At 39.1% G+C, this 24126-nt stretch overlaps 1 protein-coding gene across 5 annotated transcripts in view; it reads right to left on the bottom strand.

The window, feature by feature from the left end:
- LOC103468615 (voltage-dependent T-type calcium channel subunit alpha-1I) overlaps nucleotides 1-24126 on the bottom strand; it is a 159930-nt gene that overhangs the window by 49057 nt on the left and 86747 nt on the right. For all 5 annotated transcript variants that reach the window (XM_008415792.2, XM_008415791.2, XM_008415790.2 and 2 more), the window contains exons 5-10: nucleotides 18225-18322; nucleotides 12760-12919; nucleotides 8893-9241; nucleotides 8719-8811; nucleotides 3836-4160; nucleotides 3343-3716 (exon numbers count right to left, since the gene is read on the bottom strand). In XM_008415792.2, the coding sequence (XP_008414014.1) occupies nucleotides 3343-3716; nucleotides 3836-4160; nucleotides 8719-8811; nucleotides 8893-9241; nucleotides 12760-12919; nucleotides 18225-18322 (1399 nt within the window). The remainder of the gene's footprint in view (nucleotides 1-3342; nucleotides 3717-3835; nucleotides 4161-8718; nucleotides 8812-8892; nucleotides 9242-12759; nucleotides 12920-18224; nucleotides 18323-24126) is intronic.

A 24126-nucleotide genomic window follows, 5' to 3' on the forward strand; every position in this document is an offset into this window, starting at 1 on the left:
CTCCAATCTATCTCCATTCCCCCAGTACTTCCATCCCTTTTTTTCCTCTCTCCTTTTTCTGAGTCTCATTATCAGGCTGACCCATCTCTTCCCAATCGATATCATCCTGTCGATCAGTAGAAAGAGAACAGGAAAGGAACGGAGTGAATTTAGAAGAGGGAGATGAGGAGAAGACAGTAGATGGTGGTGCCGGTGAAGACAGGATGAGTTAGGAGGAAAGGTAAAAAAAAAGAAAAACAAAACATAAAAAAAACACTTAAAGTTAAGTAGGGACCAAAGGAAAATACTCCTTATCACTAAACATCCAGCGTTGTAAAAAGGAAAATCCACAGATACAATAACGCCACCTGATCAGGCACGGCAGTAATAAGGAGGTAAACAGACACAAATGCAATTTTTATTCCATTGCACCTGCTCTAACCTTGACCTTGATATATCCAGAGTTTCCTTACTCATCCTTAACACCAGCACAGGATGGGGGATTTATTGCTATTGACATACCTATCACGACTCTTGACATCACAGCTTAACTCAGACAAAATGCCATCATCACTCCCTCTTCAGGCTTTTTGCCCAACTCCTCTATACAGTATCCTTTTTTTCCTTGCCTTATTACCTTCCATTGCTTAACTCAGTCTCAAGCTGTTCTACAATGTCTACTTGAACTTGACCATTCATCCTCCTTAGGTAGGTACAGTACATTCATCCATTCGTATGGTTTTATGTCCATTCGGCCAACAGGGCAACACAGAAATACACAAGAATGCACTCATACAAATGGACCATTTTGGAGAGTATGTATAACCTAACAGTCATGATTTTGGACTGAAAGGAGGAAACTGGAGTACCCAGAGAGAGAACCCACACATGAACAAGAAGAACGTGAGAATGCAGAACGCAGATAGACTCCAGACCGAGAGTAGAACCGAGGACGTTCTCGCTGAAAGAAACAGTGCTACCAAATGCGTCATGCATAAAATAAGCCTTTATAAGGTCACACTGTAAAAAAAACAAAACAAAAAAAAAAACTTTAAAGTTGCTGTGAATTTGTCACAAAAGCAATGTATCTTTTATTATGACACATTGCTCAAATTAAACCAATGGCGGACTAGAATTCCTCTATTGCCACGTAAACGCCTCATTGCCAATTTACACCAAATACTTATCAGCAGTTGTCGCTTTCAACCAATGATCTGATTTAAGGGCCAATTACTTTCCTATGAAGAATTTGAAATTGCCAATAAAATTCACAGGCAAATATATATCAATGTTCTCCATGAGGTTTTTGCTCTTTGGTATTCCTCTAGTTGGGATTGGTGCAGGAGGCAATGTGCTTTTCACACAGAGAAATAACCCAACACTTAAATGAATACTTTTCTGTCAACCTGCAAAAAACCTGTGGAGGCAGAAAAATGCAGAAGATACTCAAAAAAGCAATAAAGACGTGTGTGTCCAAACGTCAATGTGGGTTTCTTTGCTTTGAAAAGCCCACACTTGTTCAAAAAAAATAAATAAAAAACCCCGATTCTCACCAGGAACAGAGCTTAAAACTGCTGTGTGACTTCTGCCTGCCTTTGCACCTTGGAGGCCTCCTTCCTCCTCTTTTTCCCCCCGTCTACTCGCTTGTCTCCCCCCCTCCTCGATCCACCTTCCCCAACCAACCCCTCGTTTATTTTTAGAGTCTTCAGAGATGAGAGAAACAGAAAGCAACTACTCTGTACACTGTCAGAGAGTGAGTGGGTGGATGACAGAGGAAAAAGTGGGGAGGCAGCGGGTGAAATCAAGGGAGGTAAAAAGAAAAAAATAGAGTCAGAGAGTAGATGCGACACTTAAGGTAAAACAGGAAGGATGGTAGGAAGGAAGAAAGGCAGCCATAGAAAAGGTGGAAAGGAAAGACACACAAAGTAGTTTAATGGGGGGGAATAAGGAGAGTGAGGTGGAAATAATATTAGGGGGGAAAAAATGGAGAAGAATCATCTGATCTGGAGAGGAAAAGGAAGAGGAATCAAGCTGTCTTATGTAACAGCTTGCGAGTTTTTACTTGGATGTGTTTCTGTTGGTGCTTTTGCGCAAGTATGAAAAAAGATATTTTCTTTGGCCTCACACAGACCGGACAAAAACAACAAAAAAAAGTGTTTGCAAGTGCATGTGTGTCCTTGGCAGGCGTTTTCCACTCTCCCTCGCCAACACCTGCTTCGTTCGCCTCTGAACAGACTGGGCCGATGTTAAAGAGCCGGCTATGTTTTGTCTGGTGTTGGGCTAAATGTTTATACCTCTGTCAAGAAACTGTGTGGCACTGATGATCTACGCCCACGCTCATCTGTCGGAATCTCATCTGCCGTTGCAATATTTCTTTCTGTGACTCGTCGGAGTGAGAGGGGAGTGAAAAATGATCACGCCAACGCACTCTGTTGACACCGTAGTGCTGTATGCCAATCTAAATAATTGAATGCAGTGTTCCAAAACAATCACTATCTCTGCTGGCTCAGAGCTTTTGGAGTAAGTGCACAAATAAATAAGAGCGTTGTCTTGACAATTACAACAGTGCGAAATGGATCGAACATTGAAGGATTGAGGATGTGTGGTGGTGTACAGAAAATGCTTTTTTTTTTTTTTTCTGAGCAAAGCCAGAAAACTAATCTGTTACATTATTTTCTAGATTAATTAGGGTTTGGTCCTCAACTTTTTACTTTAAGGCGACACTTTAATGAGGAGCTCCTGAGGAGTAGGTGGTTATGGTCTTACTATGGGTATAATTCTGTATTTGTATTAATAGTATATTTCATAAAACACTAACATACAGCTGTAGCAGTGTTTCTTTGACATCCATTTCCACTTCAAGATGGGAATTGTGACATTGTGGTCGTCTTTCCCAGGATGAAATTGTCCAGTAGTTGAAGAGTATATCCATTTTTTAACATGGCTATGTTTTTAATTGTAGGTCTGAAACAGCACAATAAGCACATATATCCTCTGATATGTCTTGAGCCTTCAGATATAATGACTATGGTGTGCCATCAAGGTCAAAACTAGCAGGACCGATTTTATTCCAAGTCCAGCCCTGATGATACTATATTTCAATTAAGCTTTAGCTGCCTGATGTTCTCACAAAAATCTAAATCATCCCACTTCCACCAACTTCCTTGACAGATATTTGACCTGTTGTGTGCTGGTGTGGAAAAGTGTTTGGTTTTCGCTTGACATTCTATAAAAAGAGATTTTTCTAACAGAACAGTGATACATTTTAACATTTAACAAGCTAACTGAGGCTAAGCTCCACACATATCCGCCTCACCACATGTTCCTCATTTTAAGGTGAGATAGTGAGATTGATCATCTTACCTGGTTGTGGTGTTCAATGCCCATGCTGATGGTGTTGATAAGAATTGCAATCATAATGCCCCTGCTGAAGTACTTGCTCTCCACAATACCCCAAAGTCTCCTTCTCATATCCTTCCAGAGGTCCCTACAACGTCCAAAACACGTCCTCCTTCGCCTCCTCTCCTCGTTTTTCTTCTCCTCTAAGTGGTTCTCCTCTTTGTCTGTTTCCTTCACGGCGTCCTCTTCGTTTTCTTCCCCGTTCTCCTGTCCCGCGGACCTCGAACCTTCTTTCAAACAGATAGGGCACTCCTCGGGGCTCTGGACAGTCAGGCTGATGGAGTTAGCTTGAGCTTGGGAGTCATGGTTCTGCTTGCCATGGTGTGGACATTTGGGTGCTGCAGGGAAGCAACAACAACACAAGTCTAATCATGAACACCATCTTGAACAGTTTTGCATGTTAATCTGCCAGACTTAATGTATTTAATTTCGCTTTAATAATTTTCCTCATACTTACATCTGTGATGCCTCAAATGATGCCGATCTCCGTTGACATTCCCTCCCCCTCGCCTATTGCCCCTGCCTACACTCGCCGGAGCGGGCTTGCCTCTCAGAGTGTAGTAGAGAGCTGCTGATCTCCTCTTGGCCTTGCGAAGGACGTGACAGACCAGCTGGAAGAGCTCTTCGTAGCAGTCTCCTGGCTCAGCCATGCTGGCTAAGGTGGAAGAGGACAGGCACTGCGCTCTTTGCTCCTGCATCAGCTGGTGCTCCCGCTGTTTGGTCTCTGAGAATTGGGTGGCGATGACCACCAGGCACAGGTTGATCATGAAGAATGAACCAATCTGGATGAGCGGGGAGGAAAAGCGGATATTCTAAATGAATACAGCATACAAAGGTAAATTACTCCTTAGAGTCTATGCTAAGAATGTAAAACTTTACCGCTGATATGTGCAAAAAACTGCAAATCAAGATGCAATAAATAAAAATGTGAAGTATTGGATTTTTTTCCAGGGGTAATTGCACACTTGTTTGTAGAAGCCCTCACACTTTCTGATTCCATTTGTGGAAATCGGGCACACATGCTGAAGGTCTCTGAGGTCTGGCCTCCTACCAAACCAAGGCTGACTGGAGGAGACAGACAGAGCCAGCAACATACCCAAGGCACAATTCAGCGTCTGCCTTTCACCCTCTCTCTCTTTCTTCTCTGATTTAAATTTTACATCCATTTGAAATTAGACATCTGTGTCTGAATAAAACCACTTAGAAGGCTGTTAACCTGTGGAGTCTATGAGGAATAATGAACCGCCTCTTAACTTTGGTCTGAGTGTTAAACCTAGTCATTTAGTAAATGTTTTAGAGACAATTATTTTAAGAAATGATTTTTTTTCTGTAAATTAGACAAGAAAGACATGTTAACAAACTAATCAAAAGATGACCTCAACTCCCTTAATGTTACCCTGTTTATATAAGAAACACTTCACTGATTGGTGACATAAAAACATTAATTATAGATGGAAATATTGATAAAGTCTGGTGTATGCATATGCTGTTGAAAATTTTTCCTTATTGGGATGACCTGAACAACATAGAGCAACCTTAAAAATAGGTGAACAAAACAAGTTATTAAAATTATATATTTATCAAAACTTTCTGTTGTGAAACCCCTTCAACTTTTCCATGTGTTTTAACTTTGCTCTGCACATAATATGTTTTATTGGAAACAGTACTTTCAAAGAACAGATTTACTGAGATAAAATTACACAAAGTTGCATTTACAAATAAAAGTGGCTGCACTTTTTTCGGGGGGGGCGGAGGGGGGGCATCGGAGTAAGTATAGGTAAGTCCAGGTGACTGCCACACTTGTCAGACTTTTCAAAAAGTTAAGAAAAGCACGCCTCATGCTTCTTCCACTTCACATTTAAGTGCTGTCTGTTAATCTATCACATAAAATCCCATTTAAAACACATTGAGTTTGGTGAATGAATGTGGAAACAGCGAATTAAACTTTTACAAGGCACTTTAGGTGTACAAACAATTAGAAAAACTAAAGAGTTGCCACTTTTTAGCGGTAGTAACGGGAATCATTTTGAAACTGCTGAAATGGGCCTTTACACTGGTACTTTGAGCAGGTTACAAAACAGTGATTAGATCAATACTTGCTAACGCTGACAAACTGACAAACCAGACTGCTGAACGAAGAGGAACACTAGATACATTTTCTATAAGCCATAGTCCCTTAAGACAGATATAAACATGCCAAAAAAAAAAAAAAAAGAACACAGATATAAACACATCTTGAAGGCCAAAACATTTGGAACAGGCACGCTTAATAAAATATGCTCAGATATCAAATCCAAAACTAATGGCCTTCTACCTGTAGACTTTCATCTGCAATGATCAAAGATTTAGGGCAAGGTGAAGGAGAGTCTGGGCAACACAGAGATATTTACAGAGAGAAACACACGGAGGGGAATTGTAGAAGGGAGGTGGAAAGAAAGGAGGAGAGACACCCATCTGTGGTCTGTGGGTCAAAGCAGGTCTGCAGGTGTGGGAGGCTTTGATTTCCCTCCAGGCTTGCATCTGTGCGAGTGTCTATTCTGTGATTCTGATCAGCGGACAGCTTTACGCATAATCAGGGGGGGCAGTCGAATATCACACATTTAGATCATCACTGCATTATGCATGCATGGATGCACACACAAACACACTCCAATACGCACACATCTCATAGCAGGCATAATTCCGCAAAAAAAACAAACAAACAAACAAAAAAACTACAAATGTTAATAGTAAGCCAAGCTTACTGCAGAGGACTTTTATAGATTTTGTTTTTGGTGCTGTCACACACATTTGAATGAATCAAAGATTATTCTTGTTGCAAATTGGACATTTCTTAGCATTTGCCCTTTACTTTTATTGAGTTACTCTCTTCAACGTGCCACAGTAAGTAGACGCTGTTACTGTTTCTCGGTCTATCAAGTGTCATGCAGAGAAGAGTCTCTCTGTAAAACATCATGGAGGTCAAACTTCCTGTCCTGAGTTCTGTAACCCTGAATGCACAAGCTCAATAAACAGCAGTCGATTCAGTAACTTCGAAGGGACATTTGAACACTTTTCAAACGATTTCATATAATTTGGAGATCATTTGTAGAGGGTTTGACACTTTTTAAAGGTACAGTTTGATCAAAATGAAACATCTAATCACTTTAATGACTCCAACACAGTTTTGCTACCATGGCAGAAATGATTTAAGTCGCTTGCCATCTGCAGTGAAGACGCTGAAGAACAACTGCTCTGGGAAACTGAAGCATGCAAACACCCCCAACCCCCCAAAAAAATCCAAAAGAAGCTAAAATTGTAAAACTGCTTCCAAAAACTTTAAACATCTGATATTCAAGGCTTAGACAAAAAAACAAAAAAAAATAATAACACAACATGGAGTATTTCACCCTTAGGGACTGGGAATGAAATGACTAAAACTGTAACTGTTGTCAAAAACTGGCTTGCATGTATGAGTGACGTCTCACTCCACTTTTTAATATTGCTGCTTCTCACATTTCCATATTATAAATCTCTAAAATATTTTCGGTAACACTTTATTTGAAGGGGTGTGCATAAGACTGACATGACACTGTCAGGGTTTTTTTATTGTTGTATTTTAATTTTACATTTGCATTTACAACATTACATTTGTTAAAGTATTCACCTGCTCATAGAAAATGCAACATCTGGGACTTGCATTGTAGCTTTTTTATTGCAGGACAGAGAGACTTAATCCCATTTACAGTCAACCAAAAGGACTCAGAGGGCAGAATAAAACAGCCTTTACTGCAGTGCCAGCTGGCACTTTATGGAAAACATCTGCTGAATCTCACTATGCTACGTTCTTGCACTGGACGTTTCAAGTCGATCCTCCCCTCCCGTTTGTCTTACTGTGCAATAAGCTCAAGTTATGTAACTTACACCTCTCGTCCTCCGTCCTTTAAATATTGATTGTAGATTGTCTTTTATGATGTTATTTTATTTGAACAACCTATCGATACTTGAATTAATGCCCTTATTCAGTAACACTGCTCAGTGGAACACTTAGAAGCACTTTAATAATCTAAAGGTTTGGCAGAACAGAGCTGCTGTAAAAAGTAACATGAACAAACTCAATCACTTCTCGATGTTTTTACCTAAGGACAGTCCAAACCTGAAAACAGCCCAAACCTGAAAAGCTGGTTTACATGTGAACCTCCACATTAACAGGATGCTGCTTTCTCGTTTCTGTGTATCAAGGTATGTTACTTGATATTTAGGCTGTGTGTGCACATTTTTATGGTGTCTACCCAAAGCAGTGGCAGTCATCATCTGCTTTCTAACAAAGAGTTTTTGTCAACAAGAGAAACCGATAAAATCTAAAACGTGGAGTGGAAGATATTAAGCAAAAAAGCACATGGTACCGCATCAAACAGACCACGTTTTATTGATATAAAGATATAGAAAAACACTGCATTTAGAATAAGTGTTCACGTATCGATGTAAAACTGAGAGTGTTGATTTAGAGTGTATTCTCCTTATGGCTGAACTCAGAAATAGATTTCAAGACATAATTTTATCCTTCCAAAGATAACATTCAGGCCTGGCCAAAATATTTCAAACGTTCATGGAAGAATGTGTCTATAGCTTTACAAAATCAGACTTGAACCTTTGTTTATACTTCCAAATGATCTAAGTGATTGTTTGGCATAACAAACCAAAGCTGAGAATTACCAAGAAAACATTAAACCCACAGCGAAACACGGGGACGGCAACATCAGGCTCTGGGGTTACGTTTCTTAAAGTACTATTGAGATTTATATTCAAGCTTTTTAATTTGGAATCAGCTTTATATTGTAGTTAGCTTAGGCCATGACCCTTCAGTTATCTGCTAAAAGCTAAAGATGAAATGTGTTTTGTAGCATAAACAAGCAAATCAATAAAGAATGGCCAGAGTCCAGAACTACATGAATCAGAAAATATGTGGGGGACACTTGATGAGGACGATGATGCCATTTAATCAGTGGTTTGTATCCTTTTGAAAGATGTTGTATCTCTGACTAACTGAGTGGGACAAACAGCATTTGTCTTTGAGAATATGGCACTTTCTGTAATTTAAAAAAATGCACAAATAGATTTTTTTTTCCTCTTATGGCCCAAATAATGCTTTTTGTGATAAAACAGAGCTAGCGCTGCGGCGTGCTGTTTGCTTAACAAGGTGGTTTAGAGTGCATAGCTCCCTTTGCAAAGGGGTTTTGTAAATTAAGTAAATGCGCAAACTCTGGTTTGCTGCCAAGGCTACAAATGCAGTTTTTATTTTATCTCAAACATTTAACCCTTTAAGGAAGTATAACACATGTGTTGAGAGGTGTTACTTACAATGATGAGAAGGATGAAGTAGATGAAGTTGTAAAAGGAGTGAGCATCCATCACATAATACATGATCTCCACCCAGCCCTCTAACGTTATCACCTAGGCAAAGAGATGGAGCAAACGACATTAATTTATGAACGTGCTGGATTTTATAGATCTCTTTGCAAGAATGGAACCGACCTGGAAAATGACGATCCAGGCATACACAATGTTGTCAAAGTTGATTGCTCCTTTGTGGGGGTTAGTGCTGCCAGTATGGCACCGTGTGTAATACTGGTTCCAGTTGATGCACAGACCCAGAGCTTCACCAGCGCCGCTGCCATTCGACAGCGGCTCAGGACTCAGGCCCAGAGACTGTCTGTGCAGAGCGTCTTCCTTATCCAGGCAACATATTCGTCCTCCTTCCCGCCTCGCCGGTACATCGGAGCATGACATGATGCCGTTATCAGAAGCCAGGGAACAGATGAAGGGCCGCTCGTCATCCTCTTCTGGTCGGTAGTAGGGAGCCGGCAGAGTCATGCCTGAAGGTCTGTGCAAAAAAATATTTATATATAAGGTTATAAATCTGAAGGTTGAGTCTAATAAATACAAAAAAGTCGAATGTTGTCAGATTTTTATCCTGTTTAATAATGATTTACATTTTTCATGGAGATTCCCGTGAGAAAGAAACAGGAAGGAAAAATGATGAGACATTTTACAGGGAGCGTTCTCTGAATAAATCTCCCCAAAGTATTATAAATAATAAAAACGCGAAAGTGATACTTAAAGTACGGGGAATACAACTCTCGATGCCTCTATCCCACTTGGATGTTAAGGTAACATTTCTCTATGACATGCATTGGGCAAGGTGTGTATGTTTTCGACATAAACACCACCTCTTCCTAAATCATTTTACATTTTTAATTGTTCGTGTAAAAGAAAATCCAGTGAATAAACTGGAAGTTTCTCACACATCCAGCATTATCTCACAAGATTATCTAATGTACACAGGCTAACAATGTTCAGTGTAGGAAAACTCTGTAAACATAGATAATTATTTACACATTTGAATAAGTTTTATTATTTCTAGAGTGATTTTACCCATTTGCATCATAAATAAAGACAAAAATAGGCCACCCCGTTTCATTTGACTCAAATTGGGATAGTGTTGCATTTGCTACAACTATGTCATTTTTCAGCAAGCAATAAAACATTGTTGCACTGCGTACAGTCTGGTATTTTTTGCATCATACTCAAATCAGTTTTCAGTGGCAACAATTTGGAAAGTTGTGAATCCATTTATACTAAAGTATGTATCTTAATACATGTACAATGCAGTTTTTAATCAAGTTTTCCATTTTGCTTTTGTCTCAGTTATGCAATTTGAAAGAAAAGTACTGTAGTAATGCTGCTTCAGTGAATTGATTCAGAAACCCAATATGGAGCCAACAACAACAAAAACGAGTAACAATATTTAATATTTAAGTAAATCACAGAGAAAGATCTAGGGAGTAAGAAAATGCATGTCAGCTGGATTGTTCAAATACAGCTGAAGTATTTATTAGTAAAATGTGAAAGATTTATGAAGCATTTTCTGAAAACGAACACTTCTATTCACTCCTCTCGTCTTTTCTTCTATCTGTCCTTCCCAATAATCGCATCCATATCCTCTCCCTTGAGGATTTTCAGACTTTCCCAATCATCTCTGTTTGCTGTTGTCTTCTGTCTTTCATTTTAAATCCAATCCTTTTGATCTAATCCTTTCTCTTCCTGCAGATGTCAGGGCTGATAAAGTATCCGCATACCTCCACTGTATGGTTCAGGTATTCCAACAGCACAGAAGTGTACCATGATCAATAGTAGCACTTTTTTTTTCAGTTCTTTAAAACAAGCTTATGAAGCGTACAATGCAAGCATATTGGAAGCTGCAGCACAACGGATGACATCGAACTGCACAATGTACTGAACCTCAATCCTCATCCCAATGTCAGTGTGTGCAGTGCCACAACTGTAACTGTAAAGGACTGCTTGGCTGCTATTCTTGGCAAGCTATTATATTTCAAGTGCCATGCGCTCTCGCTTTGCCTTTTGGGTGCACTCCCACTGCCCTCAATGCCCACCACTAATCACAGAGCGGTGGCAACACCGTGTCAACGGTAAAGAAAGAGAAGAGGAAGAGGAAGAAAACGTGGGAGCGATCAAAACCAATATCGTTGGTACAATTCAACAGCACTGCTGCAATTTCTTCTAATTTTCCCAATACTATTCAGAATACATTTCTGAAACTCATTGAACAGCTCGGACGCTGCTGGTCGTCCATCCATCCATTGTCTCTAGCTGCTTACATTTGCAAGGTCGGAAGGTGGGTTGATGGCTACCATCTACATCTATAGTGTTTATTTTTCTTCTTTTTGGCTCCATGTGACACAAAGCAGGTGTTTGTGATTTTAATGATCAAAATGGAGAACTGGAGGTCTACAGGGTTTTATGGCTGTATTTTTATTTAGAAGGCTGCACCTGGTCAGGTAGTAAAGTGAAAGTGAACATAATTTGATGTGCTTAAAGTTAAAAAAAAAGGGCAACAGAGTCCATAGCCAGATGTGACTTACATCTTCAAAAAACATCAGAAATGTTTGTTTTTTAGATAGAATTTGTTTAACCTCTAAGCAAACATGCAGCATGTAAACACATTGTTAAGAAAACACATCTGATTTAAAATAACCCTCCATATCCAAACTCTTCATAGTCTTAGACATAAATTCACTTTTTAGTGTAAAAAGTTAAAAGAAATTCCAACAAAAAATTAGTTCAATTCAAGGAAGACATGAAGGGAAGCAAGAAAGACTACTGGAGCATGAATGAAGGTTGTTGTCCCCCCTGCTTAGAGACTTGGCATCACACAGCATGGCACAGCACAACCTGACTTCACACTGAGAAGACACCTGCCAGTGGAGAGCGAGGTGGAGGCAAGGACCAAGAAGTGGGAGTAGCACAGAAAAGCTGTGGTACGTGAAAAAAAAAAAAAGGTCAGAAACAAATGGCAGATCGAGACAGGAATTAGCCTGCTGGCTTAAACAACACGGAAAGGACACCCCACACACTGTACTATTAAACGCCTTTTGTGATTACATTGGCCTTTTTAAAAGAAACAACTGCATCTTGGAAAAGATGTAACTTTCAGGAATAAAAAATTAAAATACAGAATGTGTAATCTTGTAGGAACTTGTTAAAAACTAAACCACTGAGGACAAAATAAATCATGCAGGCCAACAGAGGGAGGCTATAAAATTGCCAAGCAAATGCTGCACTTGACAGCGGCACTTAGCCCACTTCATTATAACCTCGCAAACATATGCCCTTTACTTAGCATAATAGTCCTCTAGCACTAACTCACACCTTTCTAATTAAGCACTCCAGCCCCACTGACTATATCTAGTGCAATGATATAAAGAATACACAGGCGTAATGCTTTGGTTGAGTAATAGGTGAGATGAATGCACACATCAAATCCTACATGAATCATAGCAGGAGTGTGTGTCAGTCTTTAGATGTGCCTGTGTCAATGTGGTAAAGAGCAGTGCAGTTTTAACACTTATCAGCGCACACACGTGTTTGTATGTCTTTCAGAGGCAAGCATGAAGAGAATGCAATCAAACAGAGTTCAATAAGAGTCCTGCCCTCAGACACGGTGGGTGATGCTGTCACGTGGCGTCGTAAATATGGAGGGCTGCAGCTGGAAACTAATCGCGTTCACAGTTGCAAAAGAGAAAGACTCCTGTAACAGTTTTTTTTTTTTTTTTTGCCGTTTAAGAGCCAGATGGAGAAGAGAATCTGCAGGCAGCGGTGAAAAAGATTAACGATGAAAGCATGTAAATGAGTTTTGCTTTCTGGCTTATTCAAAATATGCTAAGATAATTTGTAAAAAGGAACATTCACAGAGAGTTGATAGATTTCTTGGCATAATATTGGTTTGATGAGGTGAAGAAACGTGGAAAGCAAACATTAGGGATTTTAGGAAGAAGTGTCACAAATCCCACTTGAGCATCCTTTTTTTCCCTTTTTACTCACACGGTGAAGTTCTCCTCGGGGTAGCATCGGTTCCTCAGGAGTCCCGCCCATAACTGCACGCCGATGATGCCGAAGATGAAGAAGACGAAGAAGCAGAGAAGCAGCACATTGCCCAGCATGGGGAGAGTGTCTAGCAGCAGGTTCACCAGAATGCGCATACCTGCAAGGATTAGCATGTTAATCAGTCTGTAGCAGAACAATATTACTGATTGAAGAAAAAAAAAAAATAAATCATTTGCATGTATTTCATCTTTTTGCACATTTCCACTAAAATTACAGAAATGCCTTTCATTTGGCCTAAAGCTTTGCAGGGTACCCTTATAGCAAACTGAAACGTGAGAAAACCAAAAGCAGTCGACTGGTTTATACCTTACGTCATAACAGTAGACAGATACGTTGGTAGACCTAAGAAGACTATCAAACCCTTATGTCATACATTCTTTAATTAATGTATTATAATTCAATCTACGCATTCATCCACAATATAAGTAGCAGAATCTACATAAACTACCTGTGCAACCTTTTTATAAAGCATTCAGTCTGTGTAGCTAAGCAAAACTTGTGCAGAGCAAGGGTTCTGCTGTTTCGTAGTTTCGAGACATTTCAGAGATAAATATGTCTGCCTTTGCATCGCATGATACCTTCGTGTCACAATGAATGGTTCAAATCTGGCCATGTACTTGGTGGCGACCTCTACCTGGTCTTTAGTGTGGTTTATGTTTTTAACATCTGTTTAGTTTCTAAACTGCTTGCAACCTTGACCGTTTTTTTTTTGTCTTCTTGATTGCTTTCCGATTCAGCAGAGGACTGAAACCTGAAAGGGATTCCGAAAGCTTTTGATTTAATTATCCACGAGAAATTTCTAATTAATTTCTAACCAGCAGCTGAGATTTGACATCGCACATATCAAAACTGCAGAAAATCTCCACATAAATGGAGAAAAAAAATAACAAAAAAACACCAAGAAAAACAAATATGTCTTTGGCAACAGCTTGAAATGAGCTCATTCAAAGATCAAATGAAATATCAGCAACACTGATGCATTTCCAGACTACATGAGGTCACAGTCATGATGAGATGAGGCCTAATTGCAGAAACGCGAGTGTGTCCCCTGTCGAATAATGATGACCTTATCCCCTGTTGATGAGCCTGTCTCACTGTGATGACATACTGCACTGATACTGTGATTAGCAGAGCATAATGACAACTGATTGGTCTAATGAGTGAGTGAGGTGAGACCCCTATGATGAGATCACTGCACGGAGACGGCGTTACCGTGAAAGTGTACCATCCACTCATCAAAAGTGTGTGTTGTTTCTCTGAGCTTTAATTCACGAGAAACAGCTCAGCGGTCGGTTAATGTGTCTCAACAGCACATGTAAGCTGCTATCAGAATGACTGACAGGAAAAAAAAACAAGTTGTGGGAAGGAGAGAGACAGAGCAGCCAGAAGAAGAAGAAGATAATTATATGTGCAGAAGTGGAAAACACCTGTAGCTTATTCACTACGCAGTCACAGAGCAATGTAAACACAGAGGCTGTCTGTTTTAAAATCTTAACATTCCTGGAAAAAGGCTCCCTGATTTTCAAATGCACAGCTTGTAGCACTGCTGGCTCACAGCAAGAAGGCCCTTGGTTCAAATCCAAGGATTCTGTATGGAGTTTGCATCTTTTCGTCATGCATGTCTGGGTTTCCTCTGGGTACTCCGGCTTTCTCCCATTATCCAGAAACAGCAGTTCGGTTAATTGATTATTCTAAATTGCCCATATGTATGGGAGTGTGCATCCAGGGCTGTTTCTCCTTTATGTCTCTGTGTTAACCTGTGATAGACTGGTGACCTGTCGAGGGTGTATCCTTGCCTCTTGCCCAATAATCGCTGGAGATAAGCACCAGATGCCCATGACACTGCACAAGCAGGTATATGAAGTTTTTTTTTTTTTTTTTATTCCCTAATAACTTTACAATTTTACCAATACGAAGAACAGTACAACCCCTGGCAGTTACTAAGTAAAAAAAACATTTACCAACACAACATCTTTAGTGTCTTATTTAAATTTTTGTTTTGTTTTTTCTCTCGCACAACCTTATTCACAGTTTGTGGTAGCAAGATAATTTTCAAGCTATAGTTGTTGAAAAAAAAATAATAATACAACCTGAAAATAATATATATATATATATATATATATATATATATATAGGCAGAGAGAAAATTGAACTAGGAACAACTGCATTGAGGACTTATTTTCTTGAGTTTCCCATTTTTTAAGAGTGGATATTTAAAGGAGACTACTCTGTGCCGTTTATGCTCCAGGGAAACACAAAGTTATGGACTCATTTAAATTTTTAGAAATCTAATCAATCAAGGTAAGGTACGGTGATTTTATTTATACAGCGCATTTTCTGCAACAAGGCAGCACAAAGTGCTTTACCTGAATTAGAAGGAAATACAAACAAAACAAAAAAAAGACAAAAAAAGTGTCTTTTTTGGACTTACTTTCTCTACTGCTTTCCAGAAAAGAAGTACTTTGAAAAACCTTGGTGCATGAAATCACTACCCTTCTATCTTTTCATTGTCAGTGTACATCTGTTTGTGTTGGGACTGGGGAGGATCCGTCTCTGGACTGAAGTAGAAATTACAACAGGCTTCGGAAAATCCAAATTTATTGGAAATTGAGGAAATATCAATGATTCTTGTGCAGATTGTTTTGTATGCTAAAATAGTTCCTCAAATATATTTCAATTAACCTTTGGATTTTTTGGGGGACAATTAATCTAAACCGGTTTGTCATCTCTGGCTGATTTGTTTCGTCAACTTTAAATGGGAAGCAGTAACACTGCTAGCATGCTGATGGCTGGAGGCGAGTCTAAATGTATTTGTTCCCCAGGGTTCTTGTCATTAGGCCACTGCTCCATTAGGCCTAATTGGCTGGAGAGAGGAAGAGATGGATTGAGGGAAACAAAGGAGTAGAGAGGGAGACAATCTGCCCAAAAAAATATGGTGTGCAAACTCAGTAACAAGGAAAAGAAGGAGGAACCGAATGAAGAGAAATCATAAAATGGAGAATACAAACAAAGCACATCTTATGGCGGAAAAATGTTAACTTTTATTATCAATATTTTCTCTTTTTTTATGGTGGCATTACAAAAAATATCTTCCCTACTCCATCCCCGTCTACCTGTCTTCATTTCTTGCCTTTTCACTGACATTTTTTTTGTTTTGTTTTTGTTTGTCAGCTGCTGCTGCTCTCATATAAAGATGGATGCCTCAGCTTGCACCACACTGTTAACACATTTTTTGGCTCCCTGCCTGAGCCTTTCACCAAAGGAAAAGAAAATCCTCTCTTCCCTTTTCTTCCCCTCCTTTCAGTTTCTGTGGTGTTTGTTGCCCCCCCAACAGTTCTGTCTAGCACTCCTTTTACATCACACCAATTTCCTCAAAAACAAAGTTTAACACAACAGCACGCATTCACGTATGCCACACACTGCTATTATCTGCTCCTTGTAGGAGGGTTACAAATTGAGGTGTGTGAGGGGTCAGGGAGTGCTCATGCTGCCTTTGTACCTGTGGGCAAAGTAGCAATCCAGCTGAAGAAAGAACAAATAGCTTTATCCCCTTGGTTCTTCACTTCAGACATTCTCAACACAGAGTATGAGTTGCACACACTAATTATGCACAGAGGTATGCATACTTTGCACATCAATACAAAGTAGATGCATATAAAGGCCCTTGTGCAACAGTCTACAAAAGATAGATAAACAGCATCTTAATGTTAGAGCTGCTCATGAGCTACGTATGCAAAAATAAACCCGTATATCTGCACAGGCAAGGAGGGAAACGCAATCGTCTGCAGAAGGGCAAATTTGTTTGCAGCCAGTCCACTTTTCTCCAAAGCGCCGTACGCACTCCTCTTCATACATTTTCCGAACCATTTCCCTAAGTGCTGCCGGTGCACCAAATATTTGACCGAGCAGGTTCTTCTTTTATAACTTCGACAGAAAGATATGACTATGCCAAGTAAAACAAGAAGACAATGTATGTGTTTACCTCGCTAAAGCCACTGGCCAAATTAGAGTGGACATTTTTGCAAAACAAAAATGTAATTGACTCATTCACAGCTTGCATCCACATAAAAACCTGTACCGCCACTTTAGGCGTAAAAAAAAATATATATATATATATATATATATGAGTTTCAGAGATCTTTTCAGAGCAGAGCTTTTTACATTTATAGGTTTAGTTATACTGTTGCAGACTTGGCAAATGGTGATTTTGAAGCAGTACAACAGACAGAACAATTTATTTTGTTTTTCCTCACTCATACTTTGCACTCCACCATCACTACCCTAAGAGTGTAATTAAAGTTTTTTTCTCCAACATTCTCACTTTTTTCTACTATTGTGAAGACAATGACTGAGAGAAAGTGACAGACAGTGTCACAGAGGAAGAAGGGGAATGTAATGAATAGTCCAGTAAAGCTTCTTTCTTGAGATCTCACAGACCTAAAACCTGGCAAGTCGGTCAAAGTAGCTAACAGAACTGCAGATATTGATTCTATTATCAGGCAGTGTATTTTTTATTTTTGCCATATGTGCAGAACGCAATTCAGGATGCGATAGATTGATTGGGATACTATGGTGAATATTAGTTGTGCTCAGGATGTTCTTCCTTTCCTGTTTCATGTGTTGAGCCAAGCATCGTTGCAGTCTTCTTGGGCAGCATCCCGGTAATTTTAGATTTTTTTCTTTGAAATCCTACTAAACATACAAACCAAAGAAATAAATAAATCTATATAAAACATACAGTGGACAAAAGTAAGTGTTTGGCTACTCAGACATATTTTTTTTCATTACTCAAATATTCAAACAGCTTTCATCTATTTTCAACTGTCTACACAAATGTACAGCAATGACGCGATCCCAGGCCTTGCTGGTTCAGGCTAATTGCTAATTATTATGAAGACAAGCTGCCAATTATAGCAGCCGTACAAATAAATCGATAGGATCTGGAAAACCTTGCTGTAGAACGGAGTATTAGATGAGGAGAATGGGTCTATGGTCACACACTGATCACTGAAGCAGCATTAATGTGTGGTTTGTAAATTAGATAAGGCCGTGACTCAAGGTTTGAGCTGACTTTGTTATGAAGCATTAGATGAAAGTTTAATCATCCCCACCGGGAAAATGTGGTATAAGGATGGGGAAAAAAAAAAAAAAAACTCCCAGAGATGCAGGAAAAATGAAATTCATCTACATGAATTTTCATGCAACTGCATTTCAGCTCGATGTAAACTGACAGACATATGTGATGACACAGAGAAGCTAAAAAAAAAAGGGAAAAAAAACCTCAAGCTGTAGATTGGAACACAGGTCAACTTCAAACAGCAAAAATCATAAATATGAAGACATACTCACAATGGATACAATCTCCAGTTAAAAAGAGAAAAAAATACTTTTGCTTTTCTCACTTGGGACTCTGTTGATGGCTTTCAAGGGCCGAAGAACCCGAACCGTGCGAATGGCAGACAAGTTGATGTTTTGCAGGTCCAGGGAGTACTCCACCATCCTGGATTCAAAGGCATTGAAAGAAACACAAAGACAAACATCAGTTTCTCCTTTTTTTTAATTCAAAATACATCAAGTGTCACAATCCACTCAAACATTTTTGAAGTATATAAGTATCGCCTTCCACCCCTGTCTGACAGGACAGGGGCTGGAAATTGCCACCCACTCTTGGCAAAAAGCATGTAAATTTAGGAAGTGTTGAGTAAATGTGATCAAATTATACGCTACTGGCAACTCAGAAAGCATTTTGATTTCTACAACAGATCTACTGAAAGCAGTGATGTGCCTGAGATCCCCCGCCTCCGCTGCTCAGATGGTGCTTAATATGACTTCACAGGTAGTGACCTGAACACAACGTACCCCCTTATGACACGTATCATTAATGATTACAGCAATCAAAACGTAGCACTTAGTTTTTAAAGCATCAGAACAACTCTTCTGGCACATTTTGTCCACATCAATCAGTCATCAGCCAGTCATAAAAAACAGACAAGGAGAGCAAAGGTCATCTCCTCCCTCAGTCAAGATGCACTCCAAAGCAGAATGCACATTTACAGAAAACTGTTTGCAGTTTTTATTTGTATTTATTTTTTTATATTAACATCTGCAGCAACCGTCTACGGAGTCAATCAAACCTAAGAGTAAATTAGAGAGACCAATTAACTTCACAGTCGTGTTTCTTGGACTTCCAGAGGTCCAGGAACCTTCTTGCGACAAAACAACTGTGTTACTAAACGCGCCGTCCTAATCGACAACACATAAACTGCGCACTTTTCATTATTTCCTTATTACTTAATTTTTGAGTTAGTTTTGCTTAAATAACACAAACCATATCACACAAGAGTGTGAACAGAAGAAATGATGGCTTGTGACATTTCTGAATGGCCGGTACGAATTCTGATTTCCACCCCGTCACCTAGAGCTGCCAGAGCCTCAGCTGCATCAAAAAGATGCTCCACAGGAAAGGTGCAAGACTCAAGGAAAGGGGGGGATAAAGTTACAAAGCACAGAGCAGAAGAATGACATGAAAGAGATACGGGAAGAAAAGGCAGAAATATGGATTCATTTTCTTCTAAGTGTCGCCTGCAGGATGTTGTGTCTCAGTCAGAGCCTGGCATCTGTTAGCAAGTCATTTCCACTGCATGGCTAAGCTGTTTGTGCCCCCAAACTCAAACCACTTTCACACGAGAGCAGTCACGGTGAAATATACCGTATATGTGCCCGTGAAAGCGGTGAGTCTCCCTAAACGTGGTGAAAACTGCTGCATGGCTCTTAATCGTCGGTTGCAGATACGGTTTGAGTGAGGAAGTTCATTGTTTGTATAAGTTAGAGAACAAGTTTCAATTTCTCTGCAAATGGCATGCTTTTTTTTTTCTTTTTGTATCCAGATGTAATTTGCTGGTGGTTATAACATTGACAGGACAGCATGAAACTAACAACTGCATCACTGTCAGAAGATAACACCCAAATCTTATCTGCAGGCCTCAAAGAAACAAATCAATCTCTCTGTCTGTCACATGGACAGTGTTCGGAGCCATGTCATTTACAATATTATGGCACTTTATTGATCCCACGGGCAAGTACTTTCTATTTGCCCTTCACAGTCACTTAAGAAAGGATTACTTGGTTTAACAACCCTTTATGCATGTGCAGTGGTGGGAAGTAACGAAGTACAGGTACTTCGTTACTGTACTTAAGTACAATTTTCGTGTACCTGTACTTTACTTAAGTAGATTTAATAATGGATACTTACTTTTACTCCACTACATTTTACAGTAAGTATCTGTACTTTCTACTTCACTACATTTCTACAAAAGTGTCGCGTTACTCGTTACATCCAAGTCGCGTTGAGCTTTTTTTCCGTTAAAATGTGAAGTTCAGGGATTTAAGGTGRCGCCGTAAAATCCCAGCAATAACGTGACTTAGTGTCTGTTGTCACCCATCGCCTTCCCCTTTACTCGCACGCGGAGCTCCACACATGTGCAGTGGTTTCCTCTGAGCGGGAGAAGATGTCTGTCTAATTGTCAGTAATATAGTAGCGCTGCATAAATCATAAGATATCGCGACATGTAAAATAAGCAGCGCTTCGCTTTCACAGACGGTGGGAACTTTGTCCAACTTTTAGCGTCATTTGGAAGGATAGCTTAAAGAAAGGTAAGATCTGTGGATGTGATGCTAGCAAAGCTAGCTGTACTGACTGAGACACATGTTGCATCTATATAAAATGTATAAAATCTATATAAAAATATGTAAATATATTGATATATTTTTAATACATATATACATTATGATGTGATGCACTACAATGGTACAGCTATAAACTAATAAATATTATGCTTTCGTGTCTTGGAGAAATCTTTCTTTGACGCATATTGCTGTATTTTTACAACAACAAAGAAAGGAAAACTGCATTGCACACAAGACTTGATGAACCTTAAAGCATTTTATGCGACAAAATCCAATTATGGTGTCAAGTGGCAGTGTTTAGAAGTCAGATGGACCAGCATGTGCAGGCCTGTGGAAATGTTTGTAGGCTATACACAACTATGCTTGATCAATGCCTTTCTTGTGACGTCACTTAGGGGTGTGCATCATTAATCATTCTCTAATACTCATTAGTACAATGAATGCAAAGTGTTTCCAAAACTAATGAGTAATTTAGTTAAATAATTGCGATGTCACTGTTCACACAGACATACAAAAAAAATGTGATTATGATATTTTTTTATGATCTCGTTCTTATTCCGGTGCACATCCAGCTTTTCGCTGTTCGGTCTGGTTTGCTCAAATAGTTCAAACACATGGAACATATGATTGATGGTAATCTTTTTATCTTTGCAATGCATTGTGTGTTTATATGCGTCTGTTCTATTAGGTAGTCTTCCCCTGTGCACATCAATCACATCGGTTTGCTTGGAAAGGTAATTAGTGGACTGCCCCAAATGTCCTTTTCATGATTGTTCTCTTTTTCTCACGTTGCTTTTTTTGTGATACCCTTATCCCCACTTTGCTTTTATGTGACAGGCGTTGTGCGCGTGTGTGTGCGTGTGTGCGTGTGCGTGTGTGTGCGTGCGTGTGTGGGGGTGTGTGTGCTGCTTCATAAACAAGGATTCAGAGGAGGTTGAGGGCAAAACAAGACAGAAGATTTAAAAGATGACTTTAACATAAAGGACGCTAAAAAGATTTGGTAATAAGGATGCAAAAATGGGTTGTATTTACTTCCAAATTTGTGATATTTTATCATTTCCTTCTTCCCATGGGAAAACATATTTTTGTTTTTTAGTTTAAACTGTTTATTACATGGAGGGGGTGTCCTTTGATTTCTTTTAAATTCCATTCAGGTCCACGAAATTAGTTTTTTACCTATACTGAAAAGTATTCTAGTCATTTTTTAAGTACTTAAGTTAATGACATCAGGGAAGGCTTTGTATACATACTTGTGATATGGTCAATGTTGATCTTATATAAGTCTTGCAACATCAGTGCAACTTCCTCTGAAACTTGAGTCTTAACCACTGACTAACATACAAATAATAATATTAATAATAATAAAAAAACTGCCTATCTGGGTCATTAAAATCACTCTTCTACTAACTATAACTTTATTCACCTTCTAAGTTGTTGTTTTTTCAAATAGATATATGAAGACATACAACTGGTTGCACCTAAATCCAAATTGTGTTTTGTTGATTGTTTTACTTGCTATATTTGTTTCCCCTTGTTTCAGCCAGGTAGATAAACCATAAAGGGTGATGCAGAAATTGAGTAAAGAATGATCTCAGCAGTATAGTTAAAAAAAAAATCAGTTGTTTGTGTTTTTTCATACAGCAGAGACAGGGAAGAGTAGGATTTGTGCAGTGGATTTGGGTGATATGAAAAAAGGTAACACGAGACTACACATGTCAATTTGGGTGACAGGCTGCATATTGTCTGGAGTGGGGATGATGAGTCAGATAGACAGAAAGAAAGGCTGCATAAGGTCTATGAAATAGTGAGGTGATGCCTATGGGAAAAAGAGAGAGAAGAAAACGGCAGGGAGCTCATAACAGAATGTCGGCTGCTGTTGGGTCTGGAAATGCCGGACATGCTCTCTAAAATCAGCTAAGGCTCTGAGCTAATGTATTCAGAAGAAAAACAAAGACGAGAGGTGTTCACACAAATCCATACCCAAAATCTACAATTCTAAACTTTTGATGCCGATGCTAAGCCTTAAAAGCACACAGTCGCTGAGAGTCTCTGCACATTCACTGGGGATAAAGTGATTCAGGTCAAATGAAGATGAATGTCCCTCCAGCTACCCTGGTAAGTCTGGAGCTCTGTTGTTGTTTTTCTGCAAATATACCAGGCACTCCTCCAATCTAAACCTCTTTGTCTTTCTCACACATACAGAAAAACACACCTTAAAGGTGAAGCTACTGCTTAGAAAATACAAAATCTCAACCAAAATCTAACCCCAACACTGTTACCCTCCGTCTATAAACAAGCATCTAAAGATATTTATTTTATGACGTGTTCAGGCAGGGCGTGTCTCTGCAGTCCCACACTACTGTGCCAACAGATTGATGTTCTGCATCATGACTAATATACACACCTACCCAGACTTGCTTTATTACCCATGTCTGAGCGTCTCATTTCACTTGGATCAAAGCAGGTGTTTGAGCAGATGTGTTTTCTCTGTGTATGACTCCATGCATCGGTCTCCCATGGAAACAGCAATTAACTATTGGGAAGAACATGTTAATCTCATGAAAAACATGGTTTGACTATGGACGCCGGTGCTTTTCTGTACAGTGACACTGTGTCGTAATAGAAGCGAAGTGTGTAAGCAGTATTGTGTATACATATATTTTTTTTACATTTAGTCGTTTTGTGACAATTTTTGGCCTATAATGAATGAGTTATTGGTACTTTTTTTCCACAACAGTCAAAATTATCAAACTTTTATGTGTACAAATGCCCAAGTCTTGTGAAAAGGCAATCAGGTCTTCATTGTAACACATGGGAATGAAATTTACCACTGAATGGGTTAGTTCACTTTCCTGTCAATGAATTGTGTAGAATTTGTACGGGCAGTGAGTTGCTCACTTGAAGAGAGCAATTTAGACCATTCAGTTCGGAGAGTCTGGGAGAAATTACCAAAGAGAGGTCAAGCTAATTTCTTCACCGATTAAGGAGAAAATATCAAGCATCTAAAGCAATCCAAACTCAAACTTTATGAGGAGATCGAGGGGAATGTAAAATTCCTTGTAGAGCTGTGTTCAGTTGTGCAAAAGAGTTGTTTATGATTTAACCGTCTGAAAGGTAAACAATATGTTTTTAACTAAAATAAATGTTGCTACCCAGATGCTCAGCTGAAAAAGTTAGAGAAACAACAATTACATGCTAAATTGAGAAAATGTGAAAAAAGAAAAATACAAAATTTTGCATTTGCTTCAACTTTCATTACAATTAGAAAATAATAACAAATAATGAATAACATTTAAACTTGTTCACATTTTGACCCATCACAACCACAAACTTCTTTGTGTTTATTTAGGATTTTCTGTAATCCACAGGCACAACATCACACACATGTGTGATGTTTCTACTTTCTACTGTAAAGTAGAAAATGATATTTTTTGGGAACTTTTTAACCTTTTTCCTCAGACGTAGCATACACGTCACCTCCTCCAGCTTATACAAACTTAGCACATCACAGATGAATTGTTCTTTACTAAACATCTCAAGCTCAGTTAGACTGTATTGTTGTAAGTATTGTTTTTACAAGTTTTGCTGAAAATTCTAATCCAGATTTAGTTTTGGACT

Source organism: Poecilia reticulata, linkage group LG8 (assembly GCF_000633615.1).
Source record: "Poecilia reticulata strain Guanapo linkage group LG8, Guppy_female_1.0+MT, whole genome shotgun sequence".
In the NCBI taxonomy this organism is placed as follows: Eukaryota; Metazoa; Chordata; class Actinopteri; order Cyprinodontiformes; family Poeciliidae; genus Poecilia; species Poecilia reticulata.